This window comes from Euprymna scolopes, chromosome 35, assembly GCF_053919585.1.
Source record: "Euprymna scolopes isolate OS-2025 chromosome 35, ASM5391958v1, whole genome shotgun sequence".
Taxonomy (NCBI): Eukaryota; Metazoa; Mollusca; class Cephalopoda; order Sepiida; family Sepiolidae; genus Euprymna; species Euprymna scolopes.
This window is the reverse complement of record NC_136516.1, coordinates 34,979,919-35,000,923: the sequence shown is the minus strand read 5'-3', so window position 1 is coordinate 35,000,923 and position 21,005 is coordinate 34,979,919. Positions and strand designations below refer to the sequence as shown.

Here is a 21,005-nt window from a genome sequence, read left to right as displayed (position 1 = left end):
CCAGGACACGTGAAAGAAGGCACATGTTTTAACATGTGTATGACGTCACGGAAAATAGAAAGTTCTAGGAATAGAGAAAAAACTTTAGAGTTAGACAGTCAGTGAAGAAACTCGGAGAGAGACAGTCAGGCGTCTAGGAGCGAGACGTCACTTCAAAGAGAAATGTGAGACTTTGAATTCTTGGTGATGGAGCACGGCCGTGTGAAGAATAAACCATCAAGTGTTTTTTGTAAAGCTCGTCTTGTTTTATGATTCTTACGAAAAGGTAAAGTCCAATTGTATTACATATTTGTGTTATAAAATGTCTTTACATACACGTCTCAACATCATCATGTCCGAACTGTCTGAACACTATCCCTTCACTCCAAGAGCTTTCTTCTTCTTCCATTCAACACAATTAAGGAATGAACATTTAATATATAAGTATAATAAAATGAACAATCTCTCTAAGTCTTACAACAAAATCTCTCTCTAAGACTCTCTCAATGAAACCCCTATATAACAATAGTAATAAGTATTACATTTGGTAAGTGGTATATGTTAATGCTGAACTGAAGAGGGCAATCACAACCAAATTAGTGCCAAGAGAGAAATGTATGAGACTTATTGACAATTTTGCACGTCATATACAGGTGTGCTTATCATGGAATGACAATACAACAAATTTATTGGTGGACAAGTTGTGCAATAGAGTGTAATATATTTGTACCAAATAGGGTTGGATTGCAGAGGGGATTGCAAATTAAATGAACGATTCTATATTTGGAGTATTATTTTGGGGGAAAGAAATAATATTAATAAACATTACAGTCCCAAATATTTTAAATAGATATTCCGTATAAAAATAATGAGACACTATCATATTCATGGCTGTGGAGTTAAGACCGGAGTCCGACCAGTACATTTAAAATAAAAAAATGGTTCTTATTCAAAATTCTCACAAAAATAAGGAAAAACGAAAATATCAGTGCTTCTATATTTAAATAACGAAAGAAATATTAAATTTCAAGTAAAAACAAATGATATTAAGTTGGTGCAAAAATAATGTTTTTTATATATAAGTTGAATGTCAAAAAACATTTTTGCACCAATCTAATACCTACATAATTATGTTGCAAATAGTAGCATATCCAAAAATTACAGAAAACGATCAAGTAGAAAATTAATTAATCATGAAAAAAGACATTTCTAAAATCTAGTGATTTGGTTTCAAAATCCGCAGATTCGAATTGGAGAGTTAACAGTGAAGGTAGTTAAGTTTTCAATTTCTCTAGAATTAAAAATTCAATCAGTTTATATATATATAAGGGCAAAGTATGTGTATGTGTGTGTCTTACAAACTGGTATCGTTTTAAACCTCAAACCTTCGGATGACATAAAAAAATTGGCCAAAACATTAATTCCTTTACCTAAAACTCAGCCATTTTGTACAAAGCGGGGGGGGGGGGGTCGATTTTTGTGTCGCTATTTTAGAAAGTCATTGTTCCCTTTTTGATTGACTTCATTTAATTCTGACGTTTGTGACTTCCGGTCACGCCATGGAGACATCAACTAAGATGTCAAGGTTTTTATTTTTTTTTCTTCTTCGCGTTACGGGTTCAAGCATGTCTATTACCACTTTTTTTTTTAACACCTCTGCATACTGTGATTTTGATTCCTCCCGCCCTGCTACTACTACTTTACTATTTAGTCAGCTGGAAAGAAGACGAGTGGAACAGAGTTCCACAGGTGGGCATGTCAACCCATTTATGGTCATTTTTATGTCTAGATTGTTAACGGTTTGCATCAAGTCTGTAGTTTACTTTCTCAAACAGTTCCTTTATTTTAATACCATTGTTTGGATTATTCGCACAACATTTCACCCGCTGTAACCTCCGACCCTTTTCAGGTTCATCATATCAAACTTTTAAATCTGTCAAATTTCGGAATCTGCATGGAATTTCCAATGGAACCCTTCATTTAATCCACTGGGGTAGCATGCTCTGGTCCAGTCAGCCATGAACAGGTAACAGTCTTAAGTAATTTGCAATCATTTTGAACTTTTAACAACTGAATTTTCACCTAGTACTTTAGCCATACTAGCCCCATGGATTAAATAAAGAGTTCCGTTCGAAATTCAGTAGATTACCAAGTTCAACAAAATACACCTGAAGAAAGTCAAGAGTTACATCAGCCGAAACACTATGCAAATACTCATAAGAAGAGTAATCCAAATACAAATTATCAATCCTTATCTCAAAAACTCAAAGCATTATAGTAATGTTGCAAAGTCAGGACATTCTAGTAGGGTGGTTCAACTAAATATTTTGTCTGGCAAGCCAAGCATTCAAGATGGCGGTTCTTGTTATTGGATGAAAATGTGAGGCCGTTTTGTGTAACCAATATGTAATGGAGTCATTCCCACCTGCTCTCTACATTTTCTGGATTCTAGCTCACATTTTCCTGGCAAGGGTTTTGTTTATTTTGGTAAAAGTTTCAAGTCTGTTGCCACTTTATTTTTTACAAATGTATTTTTTATAGTTTGTTTAAGGTCAAATGTAATTTTCGTGTTATGTTTCTGAATTTTTGAGATGAGAATTGATAATTTGTATTATTTGAACAACCGTTCTCATCTTGAGTGCTATTCACAATGTTTCAGCCGTTGTATCCTCCAACCTTCTTCAGGTATATCTTGTCAAACTCAGAAATCTGCACAGTATTTTGTAAGGGAACTCTTTATTTAATCCATGGGGATAGCAGCTTTTTGTTCTGTCAGCCATCACTGGGTAGAATTCTTAAGTCATTCGCAATTGTGTTCTTAATATCACCCGCACTGAGGATTGAACCTTCAACATCTAGAAAAGTGTTACTTACAATTGATATTTATTCAATACTTTATCCGTAACGCCACAAGTCTTTGCAAATTACTTAAGACTTCTACATAGTCATGGCAAACAGAACAAGGGTATGCTACCTCCATGGACCAAAAAAAAAAAAAAAAAGTTCCATTTGAAATTCTGCGCAGATTTCCAAATTCAACAAAGATTCCAGAGTTTAACAAAAAGACACTTGAGGATTGGTTGGTTGGTTGTTTTTGTTTTACGGCATATCAACCCTTTTAAGGTTATTTAATGCTGAATTCAGTGATTTTGAAGAAAAGTTTTTTAATAGAATATATTTGTTTTTTTTCAAGTCAGTTTCTATTTAACCCATAGTTGGGACCCTAACAGGTACTACCACTCCGGGTCAGAGTGGACCTGGGAGCAATGGCAATTAAAGGGTGGCTCCACACTCCCCAAATCCCGCAAGCTGGGGCCTCACTATCAGATATAGTTTAAGGTCATATCCAGGACTGACACTTGAGGAAGGTCGGAGGTTACACCAGCTGAAACATTGTGTGAATAATACCCAAGATGAGAACAGTAGTTCAAATAATCAAAAATGTTTTTTTTTTGCTACTCTATTTTGTTTACAGATACCAAAGTGGCCTGGCATACAACAGAATATGAAAAAAAAAATATATCATATTATTCTGCTTGTTTCTTCCTTAATCTGTACGTTACACTTTGAAAAAGGCCAAATACAATTTTGGAAGACGAAACTACTTCAAAAAAAGCCAAATTCATAAAATTTGGCTTTAAAAAGGTCAATCTGGCAATCCTGGACGAGAATATGAGAGGGACTTCCCTTTAATGTAGTTTTAAAATATTATTATAATATGACTATTGTTGGAATGGTGTGAGACTGGAACTCAATTTTGACATGTAGCTGTTCTACACAGAAGAAAATAAGCAAAACATTACATAAAAAAAAAAGGGGAACATTCAAAAGAAAACACTGCCTGCCATGAAGTGCTGGACTGAAGGTGTGAATTAAAGATCGTCTCTTACAATGTGATTTTATTATTTGTATTGAACTATGTAGCACAATATTACTTTGAGTATTTATTAGTATTCATAAATCTATCTTATTTTGGTCAGTTCTATATTTAAAATACAGTGGACATTTTCATAGAAATTTTAATAAACTCATATTTGTATGTTATTGTATTTTCTGCAGAAAAAACTAATTTTTTGCACTATCCAGAAAAATGTCAGCTTTATAAAAAAAATATTTGCTGCTTTCTCATTTTGTAAAATTTCAACAGGTTCAGCTACTTTTAATATTTTGAGGATGTTTGTTTTATTTAGTAGTTGAATGGCTAGTGGTAATTGTTTTCCCCGGTTTTACAGATAAGAAATCGAAGATAATTTTTTATGGTCATTTAGAAATATAGAAAATACCATACGCAGTTTTTTTGAATGGATATTCTTCCATTTTTTTTTCTTGTCTTCAAAGTAGTAAACTGAGAAAACATTAATACAAAAAAATGTAAGCTAATATTTAAAATCTTTTAAATATGAGAGTCATTCCAAAAGTAAGACCTTTCTTTTTATTTAACTCAAAAAAATTAAAGAGCTACAAAGATGGGAGTAGTACCATTAAAATGAGCACCTTCTGTGCTCCAGAATTTACTTTTCTACATAGTCACCACCATTCTCAATGCACTTTTTGCCAAGAATTCAATGATGCATCTCTGCTTCTGATGCATGACCATGATAGGAGTTGTTTCCTTAGTCTCTTACTGTCAATATCTGCAATGGAGCGATAAAACTTTCAGGTTGTAAATGCATAGGTTTAGTCATCATAACAATGCAATTTGCAACCCCCTCTGATCCATTCAGGCGGAATAAAAACAGGGGGCATTATTTTTGGAATACCCCTCCCCTCACAGTTTAATTTTAATCCCTCTTTTTTTTTTTTTTTAAAGTTTCAAAATAACATCTTGAGAAAAGAAAAATAAAAAATAAAAAAAACTTGTAAAATGTTGAGTTTTGAAAATCATAGTTTGTGACGACTTCCAATGGATACTCACTTATCAACAAGATGTCTGGCTGTGTTTATTTGTCCCAACGCAAGTTTGTAATGATCTCTGTCGTAAAGGACATTCATTAAATCAGCATAAAATGGATGCACATCCTAAAATAAAAAAAGATAAAAATAAAAATAAAGTTTTTAAATAAACAAAAAACAAGTGAAGCATCCACAGTGAACGAGGCATAAAAAAACGACTAAGTTCACCATCTGCCTCCCACCTCCCATTTAGCCCCAAAAGACGTCAAATCCTGGCAAAAATGAACAAACAGTGCAGTTTTAGGCCATAATATGTAAATTTGAGTTCTGTACCAGCAGAATAATTATATTGTCCTGTCTATTGAAACAACTTGTAATGATTTAAGTAAAAATCCGAGGTTGAAATAACATTTTTTTTTTGTGGAAATATACTTTATTTCTTTATAATATATACCAATTCTTATTTAAGCTCAACATGATTACAGAGCAATATAATGAATGAATGACAAAAGTCTATATTCCCAAGTTCATGATGTTGACTATCTTACAATTTATTCCTTTAATTCCGTTGACATTTATAATTCTTGACAGCATCTGTTTCGTAGCACAAAATCAACCACTTTATTATCTCAATCAGTGAATCTATTTTGCCCATAACTTATCAGAAGAAATAACAACAATCAATTCATCAAAAGGAGATAAAATGCATTTTGGCATGATTAAAACCCGAAAATTGAAAGAGAAGCTGAATACCTTATGTTTACCATTGCCATTTTGAATTTTGTGTCATTCATTCATTATATATATTACTAGACAGGCCATATATTGGAAAAGATGCATTTGAAGAAAGTCAGAAGTTGGCTGAAATACAAAGCATATCTTTTAAGATGTAACAAACTGATTTAATTACCTATTAAACAATGACCTGTGACTATGTCTATAGAATTGAAGAAAAAAAAGGGGGAGGGGGACCCATTTAAAATGTATCACTTCTTCAAAGTTATAATTTCACATACCATAAATTAACTCTTGATGAAATCTTTTAAGACGAAATATTAGCTATCCACACATATCAATTGCTCATCCATTTATCCTTCACACACACTAATGTTGGATCACTCATTGAATGCTACCAGCACTATGTAATCTAATCAGATAATTGACTACCAAAGTGTTCACCACACTAGCCATAACTAGGTGCAAAAGAGATCCAGACAATTGCACTTAAGGGAACAACGAGGATACTAAAAAGAGCTCTCGGTTGGTGTCAATAAAAAGCAGGGCAATGGTGGCAGCTGGTTTGGCTGCCCCATACCCGGCGTTACAATCTTCAAAGGAAGAAAAAAGGTGGAGGATGGCTAGACACCCAGTTGATTAAAAAAAAAAAAAAAAAAAAAAATTTGACAAACAGTAGGTACGGGCAAAATGAATGCCGATGCTCAAAATATATAAATATTTTGATCCCTCCCTTTACTTAAAAATTCACCAAAAATCAGGAAATTAACCAATTTTAATGGAATTTTCAGTATTTATCAAATAATGATTGCGGAATATAATATATACTAATTATTTTTATTTAAATCTTAGTGGAAATGTATTATTTTATTTAAACAAAAAATACCTTTACTAAAGTTATGGTTTTCAGTAGTAAATAAAAAAAACGCAAGAATTTATTTTTGCTTTTTTTATATAAATAAAGGATCATAATTTGTAACGGAAAAAAAAAAAAAATTTTTACAGGAACATTACGAAAAAAAGCCCCTAAAGTCCGTATTAACAAAATCAATATAACTCAAAGAAAAATTAATTTCTCGAACTACCAATATTATGATTGAATTAAGCATTGATTACTTAATATTTTCACACAAAAAAATTATAATTGCAAAAACTATCTTTTTTTTTTACGCTTACATTTTTAACATAATCTTTACATGTAAGATTCTAATATTTCCATTGCACGCATGAACGTTTCATATAATCTTGGAAAATAAAGTAAAAAAAATTAAATTGAAAAACAGGAAAATAGAAAAATAATTTAATTAAAAAATGGTAAAAATTATACAAACGTTTCATGTCTGTAAGTACGGATGCACCGACTTGAAAAGAAAACCAGTCTGTTTTGCCCACCCTCCTTCTCTCTTGAACTACCCGCCTGTTTGTGGTTATCTACTTTAAATTTCACGTAGACATTCTGATAAATTTTAACATAAGTCTGTATTTTTTTAGTATGTAATTTTTCAATAATTATAAATTGTTTTCTTAACCAATTGTAATTCTGTATAAATATTAATAAATAACGGTATTAATTTTTTTTTTCAATGAATAAATTGTCAGTAGTATAATTAATGAATTTAATTAACTTTTATGCATTTTTAAATGAAGGAAGGAGGTCTGCGACTAAAAAAAAAAAAAAAAATTTTTTTTTTTTTTTTTTTTTTTTTTTTTTTTTTTTTAAGTCGCTCGGTATGCCGGAATAATGTTAAATAAAGAAATAAATTATGTCTAATTTGTCCTTCCATACATATTTGAATTTTGCCACTAGAGTTTTTTTTTTCATAGGATAAACAAGTCTCGTTCCAACCAGTGTCACATTTTTGGATAATTATTACTTTTTTTTTTTTTTTAGCAAAGTTAAGTAAATTTATTGTATTAATTCATTATCTTAAGACTAACTTAATACTTAACTTGGAAATAATTCCAGAAAAATGTAACACAATCTTTGTCATAATGAACTTTTACATGAAATGTACATTTTTTTCAGATTTGAAATAAAATTATTCCACGTATTTTTTTTTATTTCACACATTTTTTCTTAGAGAAATTAACTTTAAACTATAATCTTTCAAACACAATAAAAAAGTAATCGAAAATTAAAAAAATTATTATGATTAACCTGCGTTAAAAACCATGCCCCCCCCCACCACCATCGAAACAGCGATTAAATTGCCCGTACCTACAAAAAGGCAAAGGAACACAATTTTTTTTGTTTGGTTGTTTTGTTCAACAACATATCAACACTTTTCGGGTTTATTAATATAGAATTTGGTCATTTTAGTCATCATTATGCTTCAAGTTGTTTATATCTTCAAATATTTATTCCTAGTGTTTGGTTTACTTGTTTTGTAGAGGAACATGATTTTTGATTTTGGCTTTACAGAACATGATTGAGTTTTACAAAGGGAAAGAAAAAAAAAACAATAACAATGTCGTTTCTGAATTTTTGAGATGATGAGTGGTGATTTGGATTAATTGGACTACCGTTTTCATCTTGAGTGTGATTTTCACGTTTCGATCGATGTAACCCCCAACCTTCAAGTGTATCTCTGGAATGTTTTGTTCAAGTCGGGAATTTGGATGGAATTTTGAGCAGAACCCTTTATTTACTTTATGTTTGGTGCATTTTAGATTAGGAAGTCAGTATGCTCAGACAACCTGATCTGGCACCAATACTTCCGTTGAAAACACTAAGCATATGAATTTTGAACAAAGATCAAACAGAATAAACCTTCTTTATCTTCTAACAGATGTAAGATATAAAGTATCAACATGTTTGGTGATGTAAATGGTATTTCACTAAAGTGGAGTGCTGTCAGCCTTCTGCTGAAGTGAAAGAGTTCTCCAAATGATACTGAATTTCACTCTTGCTGCTGGGATATGCCCCTCCCCCCATCACCCAAAATGACCCATTTACACTTCTGCTTCAACAAAATTTTGGTGTGGAGGTAGGATATTTGTATTACTTGGATTCTTCAGACTACTGTTCATCTTGGCTTTATTCTCACATTATAGTCAATGTAACCTCTGATCGTCAGCTCTTGAAATTGAAGTATAGTGGATAAAGTACTTGATAAAATTCAGTTCTAAGGGACACCCTTCTTGCAGTTGAAACCTCAGTGCAAGCAACATTTAAAATACAATTGCGAATTACTTAGGACTTCCACCCAGTCATGGCTGACTGAATGAAAGCATGCTACCCCTGGGGATTAAACGAAGGATTCCGTTCAAAATTCTGTGCAGATTCTCTGAGTTCAAAAAAGTACACCTGAAGAATCCAAATAATCCTCATCTCAAAATTTCAGAAACATAAGATATTTATTATCACTCAAGTTAGTAGAGTTAATGTTCGTTTCCCCAATATTTTTTTTTTTTCCTATATACTTTAATCGCACAAAAAACATCTCCATAATAAAGTTGATTTTTTTTTTCACCATTTACATTCAGATATTTTAAATCTGTAAACACAAGTGATATATAGAATCCTGCTATGGTCACGCTTGATGCAAAGTATTGATGCATGTTTTCAGAAAATATGCATCCATTTTGTTGGATTTCAGTACTTTCTACAATTTGTCCAGTTTGCCTGCCACTCCTTAAAAAGTAATACACACAGAGTTGGAGTCATTTTCACTCACACGCTTACATTTACTTCCACTGCCACCACCTAATGCTAGGAAGCATTTTTTCGTAAGATATTTTCAGTCATTATTTAAGTTTTCCTATTATCTTTGAAATATTATACTTTCATTAAATACAGTCTGCTCCCCTAAATCTACATTTTTTGCTTTTAATAAGTTTTGATTGACTATTCTAGAGACATTTACATTCTAGCCTGAATAGTAAATTGCTAGAATGCCCTGTTCATCTTTTTCATTTAACATTTTACTGTTTTAATTATTCTGAAGCACTTTCTTACTGCATTTACTTTTTTATGCTCATACAATTTATTTGGCAGTACTTTTCTACTGCGGATCCAGCAGGATACCTTCACCTATTTATTTTGGTCTGTTCTACTGGTAATCATGGAACATTAGTGGTTTAGCAGTTAATGACACTGACCGACGACCTGGGTGTCCCAAATTCGAATCCAGTTTGTTCCACAAAAACATAATTTCACTTAGGATGTTGGTAACCTTCCCGTGGTCCCTCTCATGAGCACCCAATGTCTTTCTAGAAATAATTCTGACTAGAAAAATATCGCAGAAACCAATGCCAACAATAGAATCTTCAGATTCATACGATATGATAATGATCAGTCATCATTTCTCCATTACACAATTTTAGCCATACATCTAATCCTAATCTTGAATAACCGAATACGCTTTATGAACAGTAAAGCAAACAACCATTAAACTTCAAATATGGCAGCTTACAGACATAGCATTCACTTAACAAATATTTTTTTTTTTTTTTTTTTTTTTTTTTACATAGACGGCACCACTTATCAAGGCCGATAGGCCACTCAAGGATAAGGGTTAAAGAGTGTAGAGTAGTCAAAAGGACAATATAGTAATCGATAGTAATGGAAGTTCGATAAATTTGTTAACTTAAGTGGAACGGCTCATCAGAAACTTGTTCACGTTGGACTTGAAGACAACCATATTATAGACAGCTGGAAAGCAGGAAAACGGAAGACAATTCCACAGGCGTGCAGTTCTAATGAAGAAGCTTTGATCATGAAATCTATGTTTAGGTTTAGGTACAGATAAAGAGTGGGGAAAATTATTGATAATGTTTTCAGCTAGTCTAGTGTTTCTTGTGAAAGTTTGGCGAGGGGGGACCATAGATTGAAGCTCAGTCGAACACTTTCCATGAAAATAACGATAAAGCAGAGACAAACTCGCAACATCTCTTCTGTGAGACAGAGGTTGCAGTGAAGAGAAAAGGACATCTCCCACCAGGCCCCGAAGTCTATTTTGAACACTATCAAGGCAGGACTTCAAGTAAACATTGTTTTTTTTTTTGTTTTTTTCAAAACAAGCTCCAAAACATTCCATGACACTCTTGCCTTCTTTCTTTTTTCACTTTACTACATCGACACATCCTCTTTTGCTGGTCATATTCATCTTGGGGAGGGGGACCACCACAATTACATCTTAGAATTTGGCATTTTCGAGATGAAGACTCATACTTTGTTATTGTTATTTTAGTAGTAGTAGTATTACTACCACTTTTTAATCATCACAAGGGAGCATAATAGTAATAAAATTTGAGGGAAATTAATTTTACCCATCCTGGGTTGGGTATTCTTCTAGTAATATATATCTTTAAACATTTTACTATATATTAAAAAAAAAAGTCAAATCCAACAAGTCATCCTTACAAGATGTCTGCATCATGCGCTTTGGCGTTAACCAGAAAAGTTTATCTAGAAAGCAATTGCCACAGTGTTAGAAAAAACACTGTGGTAGACAAAGAAAAACCTGACTGCTGAACTCCCGTACAAGCATATAAGAGCCAAAAGTGTCCCAAGATGAAATACTGTTGCTAAATTTGGGGTGGGGCTGCTCAGGCCACCCTTTCCTGCTAAAAAAGGCTAGGAATCTAACTTCAAAATCAGCTACTGTTTTCTCACATAAGGAACGTTCTGAGCTTATCTGTGCTCTATTGTTATTTTAATGGTCGGTGCTTGACAGAGATTCACTATGCCTCCCTCCCGCTAAAACATTCATGGCAAACAATCGCTTAGTTTCAACCACTTTCCCTTACTCTATATCTGTGCCTAAACTAAACAAAAATTCCATGAGTAGCAATTGTTTTCCTCAAAACTGCTCATCTGTGAAACAATACTGCAGAGTTGCTTTCTAGCTGCCTATATGATCGTTGTCAAGTCCAATATAAACAAGTTCTTATTGAGTCATCCTCTTAATCAATTTCAACACAATTTCTGACACTTATTAACTAGGTGTGTAAGAAACTGACCTCATGAATGTGTGCCTTTCCCCGTCTTTCCAAGCTTACAACTACTCGAAAAATGTAATTCAAACCCTAATTTTTTTTTTTTTTTTCAATTAAAGGAGCAAGGACCAAGGTTTCATTAAAAAAAAAAAAAAAAAAAAAAAAGAAGTTTTTAAACTTCAGACTTTACAGGTAAATTTCTAAAAAAACACTTTTTTCGTTTTAAATTTGAATATATTATTTATTGATCTTTTATCTTCAATTTGTGATATAAAACTTTGGTGAGTAAATTAATTATTTACTTTTTAATAGACATTTCAAAATGGTGGGAGGGAGTGTGAATTTGAAAAAAAAAAAAAAAAGTTTGTCTAAAATATATTCAGCTTATTGGAAAGAGCATAAAATTTCACATTGACCCTGAAAATATCGTAAAAATTGAATCAATAGAAAAATTTTGATTGATCTTTAAAGTTTAAAAATTGAAAAATACTTAACTCGTAAAATTCAATTGATTTCATTATTGTTTTTTAAAAAATAAAAAAAATATTTCTATTACTTTTAAAACAACTTTAATAGTTTATTTTGGAAGTATAATCCATAAAGAAAATAAACAACCCACTTTTAAAAGAGAAATTTAAAGTTTTTTGTTTTATTCGCAGTTTCATGTTAGGGGTGTAAAAAATTCCCCAAAAATTCTGATACACCTACTTATTAACCCTTAACCATGAGTAGTCTTCAAGCCTTTATAAGCGATGACTATAGTATAAAAAATCACAGCCTTTATGGAGAACACAATGACAAAGATAGCTGGAGCCAGCTCTACTCAGGACCCTGGGGTGAACATTACTTTAATTATACATAGTAGTAAAGCTTAGTGAGACAATAAAATGTTTACTTACCACAAGTTTTGGAAATTCAGTCAAGATCTGCGTTAACTTATCATGGATATTCTGTTGCGTAAATTTCACTTTGCGCATATAAAACTGTCGAATCCTCACAATTTTGTAATGTTTGTGGATAACAGTTGGAGTTTTCCGTTGGGTTTTTGACAAAATAATGTCGACAAAATCCTGAAAGAAGGAAAAAAAAAAGGAAAAATGTAGAATTTCAAACAATACAATCGATGTTCACTTTGTGTATTTGTTTTTTACATTATCATGCAAGAACCAAGTTTGATTCCGTCGTTCAGTAAGGTAGGTTTATAAAAATAATATTGACTGAGTGGAGGTGGGGGATTATTTTAGCATTTCTTTATTTGCATCAAATTAGTCACTTTTTCTGAACAATGGCGGCACACAGGTACCACATTAAATATCTATAATATAAAAGCAAAAGTGTGTGTGTGTGTGTGCGTGCGTGCGTGCAATTTTTTGTATGTACGGCAAAGACTTTTCGGGGGGGGGGTACGTCTTAGAACTTTTTATATACTCCCTAGATTGTAATATCTACGATTTGCGAAGGGACGTCACGGTCTAGATTTATTTTGATCAACATCAGGAGTTGGGTTTCCCCAACATCTTGTGGAGCATAAAACTCAACTGGCTTGCAGCCAAAGTTAAGTGCATCATTTCCTTCCCCTATAGCGTGATGTTTGACCTTGTTAAATTCACCTTAACTTTTTAATCGCTAAATTTAAATGTTTTCAACTTCTTTGTCACCATAGCGCAGCGATTAAGGTCTCAGGTTTTCTGCCTTCGCGTCACAGGTTCAAACCTGCCTGTCTACTAACATTTTTCCCCCCTCCAATCACCCGGGCAATCCCACTAGTCTATATAAATAAAACTATAGATGTATTTATGTGTGTGTGCATGTCAAAATATTTAACAGATAAACTCTTAAACTACTGGTCATATAACACTTAACAGGAAATAGTAATCATACACCAAAGATGGTTTATAACGAGTAAAATCTTTGTTTGGATGAATAACGCGTACAGAAATATGTCAGTGGATATTGCTTGAATCCCCCACCCCATCCAACTCATTTTATATGCTGGTATTCTCACTTCTGTCCCTTCCTCTTGATTAACAGTCAAAGTTAATAAAAATTTTAAAACTAAAGATTAAAACACTCGGTATGTAACATGTTAAGTCTCACAATTCTTTCTGGAAGCAGGGAAGCACACGTGTAAAACGTTTATTTTTAAAAAAAAATTTTTATTTTTACATGGGGGTCACCACTTATCAAGGCCCGAAGGCCACTCAGGGATAAGAGTTATTGCGTGTACAGTAATCAATGAGATAGTATTGGATGGGGTGGGGGATTCAAGCAATATCCAGTGAGAAAGAGATGAGTGACGTACAAAAATGTAAATGAGTCACTTGGTGAATTTCAAAGTATGGTTTATTAGAACAATGAAAATGGAAGTTAAAAAATTGTTTTTTGATATAAGTCAATCCCTAAACTAAGGAATATTTCTATGTATGTTATGTGATTGAAATATATAGAGAAACAAACCTTGATTAACTCGGCTTTAATATAATCTATATAAGAAAAGGTCAGATTTCTTGCCAACAGATCTAAATATGATTGGATCTGATATTTGTTTTGCGGTTCTCGAGTGAAATACAAAAGTTTTTTTTCAATCCAACATTATCAGCACCGATAATTCCTTTGATAGACTAAACTGTGGAAGTTTCACTATTACATTGGAAATGAACTGGATACACTTAGCCAATGATATCGCTTATTCCGTTTCTTATAAATACGGATTTTTAAGCATATTTGGAACCCCCTCAAAACAAGGGGGGGGGGTTGTAAGCAAAAACAAAATATATATATATATCGTTTATGAAAAATAAGTACACTGTTATAAAGTTCATTCTTCTCTTAATAATCGCTGAAAATTTCGTATTGATCGGATAATTACCTGATTTTTGGTAGATTTTTAAAAAGACGCTTCGTCAAAAAGTACTTACCTGGTTAAACTCTAGACTTGCACCCAAATTTGCTATAAAAAGAAATATAACTTCAGGCAGTAATACTATTTAACCCTTAACTTGAAAGGGAAATAGCATAAAGAGACTCATTTTTGATCGCCTTTTATTATCTGGCTTTGTGAAAACTGAATCCTCCTCTCTTGATTCAAGCAATCTAACTAGAGACCACTGATTGGTAAACAGAAACCCAAACAAAAATAAACTAAATTAAAAGATTAACATTCATGCAGTAGCAGTATCAGAATTTTTTGTGAAAATAGCGAATAATTCCACCCCATCTTTCCAAGCTTATAACTCCTCGAAAAATGCAATTCAAGCCCTAATTTTTTTTTTCAATTAAAGGAGCAAGGACCAAGATTTCATTAAAAAAAAAAAAAAAAAAAAAAAAAAACGTGTTTTTTTTTTAAAAAGGTTTTAAACTTCGGACTTTACAGGTAAAATTCGACGAGAACACGATGTCCGTTTTTTTTTAAATTTGAATATATTATGTATTGACCTTTTCTCTTCAATTTGTGAGTAAATAATTATGTACTTATCCGAGTCGAAATTAATTATTTTTAGACATTTACAAAATTGGAGGCGTGAATTATTCGACCCCCTGTCTTTCCAAGCTTATAACTCCTCGAAAAATGTAATTCAAGCCCTAATTTTTTTTTCAATTAAAGGAGCAAGGACCAAGGTTCCATTAAAAAAAAAAAAAAGAAAAAAGAAAAAACAAATAACGTGGTTTAAAAAAAGGTTTTAAACTTCAAACTTTACAGGTAAAATTCTACAAGAACACGAAGTCCGTTTTTTTTAAAATTTGAATATATTATGTATTGACCTTTTCTCTTCAATTTGTGAGTAAATAATTATGTACTTATCCGAGACTAAATTAAGTATTTTCTTTGTAATAGACACTGGGGGGGGGGGAACCGTGAATAAAAAAAAAAAAACGTTTGTCTAAAATATTATATTCGGTTTATTGGAAAGAACATAAAATTTCACATTGACCCTGAAAATATCGTAAAAATAGAATCAATAGAAAAATTTTGATAGATTTTTAAAATTTAAAAATTTAAAAATATTGAGTTTAAAAATTTAAAAATATTGAGTTCGGAAAATTCATTACTGTTTAAAAAAAAAATAAAAATATTTTTATTACTTTTAAAACAACTGTAATAGTTTATTTTGGAAGTATAATCCATAAAGAAAATAAATAACCCACTTTTAACAGAGAAATTACGAGATTTTTATATTGTATTCGCAGTTTCGTGTTAGGGGTGTCAAAAATTCCTACAAAAATTCTGATACTGCTATTCATGCAGTAAAAAGCCGAAAAATAAAAATATAACTTTTACCAAACACAAGAAAATTTAATTTTCTAACAACATGTAAGGTATGGAAACTAAGGGGGTTATATTACTATACACAGATTCGAAAAAGTTGTCAAATAACACATAAGGCAAGGTAAGTTACTTTTCTACCTAACTGGATAATTTTTTAGTATTTTATTTAATGTAAAATCTTTATTCAGCTCGAAAAACATACAGTGTTTACCGATGTATTTGAAAATTACAAATGGCGCCAGACTGTTGAACACGGTAAGTTTTGGAAAAGGAGTTAAAAATAAAAAAACTATACAAAATACTGTTGGAAACTCGCTCAATATATGTTACCGTGACATAAGCTGGCATATATTCGGTGGGTTTTTAACAGTATTTTATATAGTTTGTTATTTTAACTCCTTTTCCTAAACTGCTCAACAGAGTCTGGTGTCATTTTCAAATACATCGGTAAAGTTCTTTGAGCTGAATAAATATGTTACATTAAATAAAAAACACTATAAAATTATCCAGTTAGGTAGAAAAGTAACTTATGTTGCCTTTAATAACATTTTGCTAGTTATATATTTGTTTCTTTGACAACTTTTTCGAATCTATGTGTACAGTAATACAAACCCAGATTAACTGTTCATTATCTTGAAAATTCGTTACGTCGTTTCTGTTTTGAACAAATATGACCGTCGTGTTACATTACTACATGAAACATGCAGAAAAGTATCTTTTCAGTATCGTATAAACTAGTTGCCGGCCCCAATTTTAAATGCAATATTCGTTTTCCGCACACACGAAAATCACAAGAAAACAAGCTTATTAAGTTAAATTTTGTGTTGGTTTACCACAAGGACACGATTACAAAAAAAAAAAAAATCTGTCGACTGTATCTTAACAAGCACTTTTTTTTTGGGGGGGGGGAGGTTGTATTACTGTACATTGATTCGAAAAAGTTGTTAAAAAAACAAATATATAGCAAATAAATGTTATCAAAGGCAAGATAAGTTACTTTTCTACCAAACTGGATATATTTTTCGTGTTTTTATTCAATGTAACATGTTTATTCAGCTCGAAAACCGTACAGTTGGGAAAAGATGTTATAAATAAAAAACCGGATAAAATACTGTTAAAAACTCACTCAATATATGTTACCGTGACATAGGTTGACATATATTCGGCGGGTTTTTAATAGTATTTTGTATAGTTTTTTATTTATAACACCTTTTTCCAAACTTACGGTGTTAAAGAGGGTGTGGAGACGCCATCTTGAATTTTCGAATACATCTGTAAACACTGTATGTTTTTCGAGCTGAATAAATATGTTACATTGAATAAAAACACAAAAAATATATCCAGTTTGGTATAAAAGTAATTTATCTTGCCTTTGATAACATTTATTTGTTATATATTTGTTTTTTGACAACTTTTTCGAATCTATGTGTACAGTAATACAAACCCCAATTTTTTTTTTAACCAAAATATGGCTTTAACTAAAAAGGAAAAAAAAATGGTGGTACTTATGCATTTTTGTTATCATGCTGAAATAACATTTTGAAAGCCAGTCTTAACATGGGGAGGGGTTGTTTTGTAACTATTATGTGCTTCCACCTAACAATAACTTTTTTTTTTAATGATATCGTGAAACTTGAATTTAACCTGAAAAAACTATTAAAAAATATCGTGGTAACAAAAGTGCATAAGGCACCCAAGTCGTTTAGTGTTAATGCTGAAATCTGTTTCACTTTAATTTAGAGAACTGAAATAGAATTAACCCCAAACTAATTGTTGAAAATCTATGATGTAAACATTGTGTAGGACATTTTTTTATTTTATTTATTTATTATTTTTTTTCATATAATATAAAGAAATAAATGGTCGCACGCTGACGTCCTCGGGATTATGGGAAGTTTTCAGTGATTTTGAAGCGTTTAAACTGTCAATTCGAAATTAATTTTGGAATCACATGAAAATTTATAAGCAAAAATTATTCTACCTCCTCCTAAAACAGATATCGTCATTAAAAAAAAAAAAAAAAGAAACACCAATTAAATATTTTTTCTCGGTTAAGGATTAATTTTTTTTTTTTTTTTTTTTAATATATCAAAGAAATGTAGTTTTCTTAATTACTTACAATAAATAAATTTAATAGAATATTTAAAAGTTAAAAAAAAATACTTTAAGAAAAAGAAAAAAACGACTTCGTGGCATTGCATCGTTATGATGACACGCCAAGACTCGTGAAACATCGAAATAAGTGATCCATTAACACAATAAAATCATACAAAAATACATAATAAATATCAGCAGAAAATACTTAAACGATTAATAATTTAAAATAAATATATATTTACCTGTGACGGCGGCACAACGGTAATTTTTTTGAAGTTGTAGTACGCCATGGTGTTTTTTGCGAATTAAATTCCTACAACCACATGGGCGAAAAGACCGATCTGCAGTGAATACCAAAATAAGATCAACTCTTCATAAAAAAAAAAAAATTAACCTTAACTACTTTTTAAAATATTAATAATAAAGATTTGATAAAATATTACTTATTTTTCCTTCAAATATACTTTTTTTTATTGTTGTGGTAGTAAAAAATACATTATTTCACTTTCTCCGTGACTGTTGTTAACTGCAGTGGCGACATCTATCGAGTTATAACTGAACTAATGCTTTTTTTTAAACTTTCATTTAGACAATTCAGTAAATAATTTATTAAAAAAAAAAAAAAAAAAAAAAAAAAACTCAATCCTATTTTAAATAATATTTCTTAAGAATCAAAAAATTATTAAGTTACAATATCTTTTTAAAAACTATTTTTTAATAAAATATTAGGTACTCTTGCATAATTTGACCCGGATCCTCGTGATTTCCCGTCAAGCCCGGATCGGGCGAGACCGGCAATCATCGGCGTCCGCCGAGCGTTGTTCAAATGTTGAAACGCTAATCCGACTTTAGTTTGTAACTGTAAGCAGACGACAATCGAATTAGAAGAAAGTAACTATTGAAAAAAAAAAAAATGACAGCCATGGAAATAAATCTGTGCATAATTGAAAAACAAATGGAAACGCTGATGCAGACAATTTCCTTTTGTCAGGAAAAGAAATTGCTTTCCCAAAGAATGAGATGCAACAAATGTTTACTAAAAAAAAAAAGAAATTGCGTAAAGGATGGCTTCTCCTGCCGGTGTACCAGTGGTCAGTGTAGACAGTGGGTGTCATTGCGCACAGGATCGTTTTTTTGCACGTTCCAATTTGGATATTGCAACTATAGTGAAAATCATCTATTTATGGGCCTTCAAAATGGCGACACTAAAACAATATTAAGAGAGAATGCGGTGTTATATCCGAACACACGTACACGGATTGGAAGAACTTTCTTAGGGAAATTTGTCAGGAGTATTTCCTGAGGAATCCCAGGCAGATAGGAGGCCCAGGGCACACTGTAGAAATAGACGAATCCTTATTCAACCGGAGGAAACATAACATTGGGAGAATCCTCGAACTGCTCGCTCTGGGTCTTCGGTGGCTATGATATCACCGACAAGGAGGGTTTTTTGGTCACCGTCCCAAATCGAAACGCCGAAACCCTTCTTCCAATAATAAAAAAATATATTCTGCTGGGTACAACAGTTGTTTCCGACTATTGGAAGGCCTATAACAAAGTTGGAGGAGAAGGATTCCAACACCTCACTGTGAATCATAGTATTCACTTTGTAGACCCTACGACGAAGGCAACAACGAACCACGTCGAGAGGATGTGGAAGGAAGCGAAACAGCGTAACGAACAAGAATGTGGGACCAGCCGGGACCCGGGAGCTTCTGAATACATATTTACTAGAATTTATGTGGAGACAAAAATTTGGAAACGATCCTTTTGTCTCCATCATAAATCATATTTCCAAAAAATACCCAGTTGGGGAGCTTCCTCCCATTTCCTCTGCCCCATCACCTCCCTCTTTGCTGTTGACGGCCGATCAGAATTTTTGACACCCCTAGCACGAAACTGTGAATAAAATATAAAAAACTCGTAATTTCTCTTTTAAAAGTGGGTTGTTTATTTTCTTTATTGATTATACTTCCAAAATAAACTATTAAAGTTGTTTTAAAAGTAATAGAAATATATATATATTTTTTTTTTAAACAGTAATGAATTTTACGAACTCAATATTTCCCCCACTCTTTATCCGTGCCTAAATCAAAATGTGGATTCCATTAACAAAAGTTCTTTCTTAGAACTGCACGCCTGTGGAACTCTGTTCCGTCTGCCTGCTTCCTACCTGACTACAACCTGGATGTCTTCAAGTCTAACGTTAACAAATTCCTAATGAACCGCCCCCTTAAGTAAACACTTCATCAAATCTCCACACTAACGTACTGTACTTGCAATAACCCTTATCCCTGAGTGGCTTCCGGGCCTTGATAAGTGGTGACCACCGTGTAAAAAAAAAAAAAAAAGTATTTGCTCGGCTTTGTCCGACACATGATGTCAATAGCCAAATAAAACCGAGTGTTGCCGATAAAATAAAAACAATACTACAAAATAACTGTGAAATGAAATTGTAAATGTAAAAACATGCCAAAAATAAATAAATAAAAAGCAAAAATCTACCGTTCATTTATGTTTTTTTATTATTAGAATTATTGTATGAAATTGTTTTCTGTTTTCAAATGAATACATATAAAACATTTTTTGTAAACAAATAATAGGTAGTGATTGTTTTTTTTGTTTGTGAAACATGTTTTTTTTTTGTGTGTGTGTGTGTGTGTTTTGTTCAACTATTTACGTAAAATAATCAACAAAACTGATATTTGTAGGATAATAAATAAGCATTGTTTCATTAAATGATAGGTAATATAGGCAAGCACTTGTGACCCCACGATGTGAACACCCTCGACAGACCCGACAGGCTGCAAAATCCCACCCCACACTGTAGAGATCCCTAGATGTAAAAGATCTTTCTACTCCAGTAGTTTCTTCCCCAGAACCGCTAGACTTTGGAATTCCATTCCAGTTCCCTGCTTCCCCAACTGTACTTACGTGCAGAAGTTCAAGTACAACGTGAACCAACATCTTGCTGCCAAAATCCCTACATAGTACCCCAGTAGTTGTTTCCCCTTATAGTAGCCCCCTACGCCAAAGTGGCAATGTGCCTTGTATGGGGTGAAAATGAAATTTTTAAAAAATTTTTTAAAATATT

At 32.2% G+C, this 21,005-nt stretch overlaps 1 protein-coding gene across 1 annotated transcript in view; it reads right to left on the bottom strand.

Annotated features, from left to right (window-relative positions):
• Positions 1 to 18,310, bottom strand: part of LOC145259809 (GTP-binding protein 4-like) — a 64,569-nt gene extending 46,259 nt beyond the window's left edge. The window contains exons 1-3 of the mRNA XM_080117602.1: positions 18,154 to 18,310; positions 12,447 to 12,617; positions 4,895 to 4,998 (exon numbers count right to left, since the gene is read on the bottom strand). Coding sequence (XP_079973728.1) covers positions 4,895 to 4,998; positions 12,447 to 12,617; positions 18,154 to 18,201 — 323 coding nt within the window. The 5' untranslated portion in view covers positions 18,202 to 18,310. The remainder of the gene's footprint in view (positions 1 to 4,894; positions 4,999 to 12,446; positions 12,618 to 18,153) is intronic.
• Between the last annotated feature and the right edge of the window lie 2,695 nt (positions 18,311 to 21,005).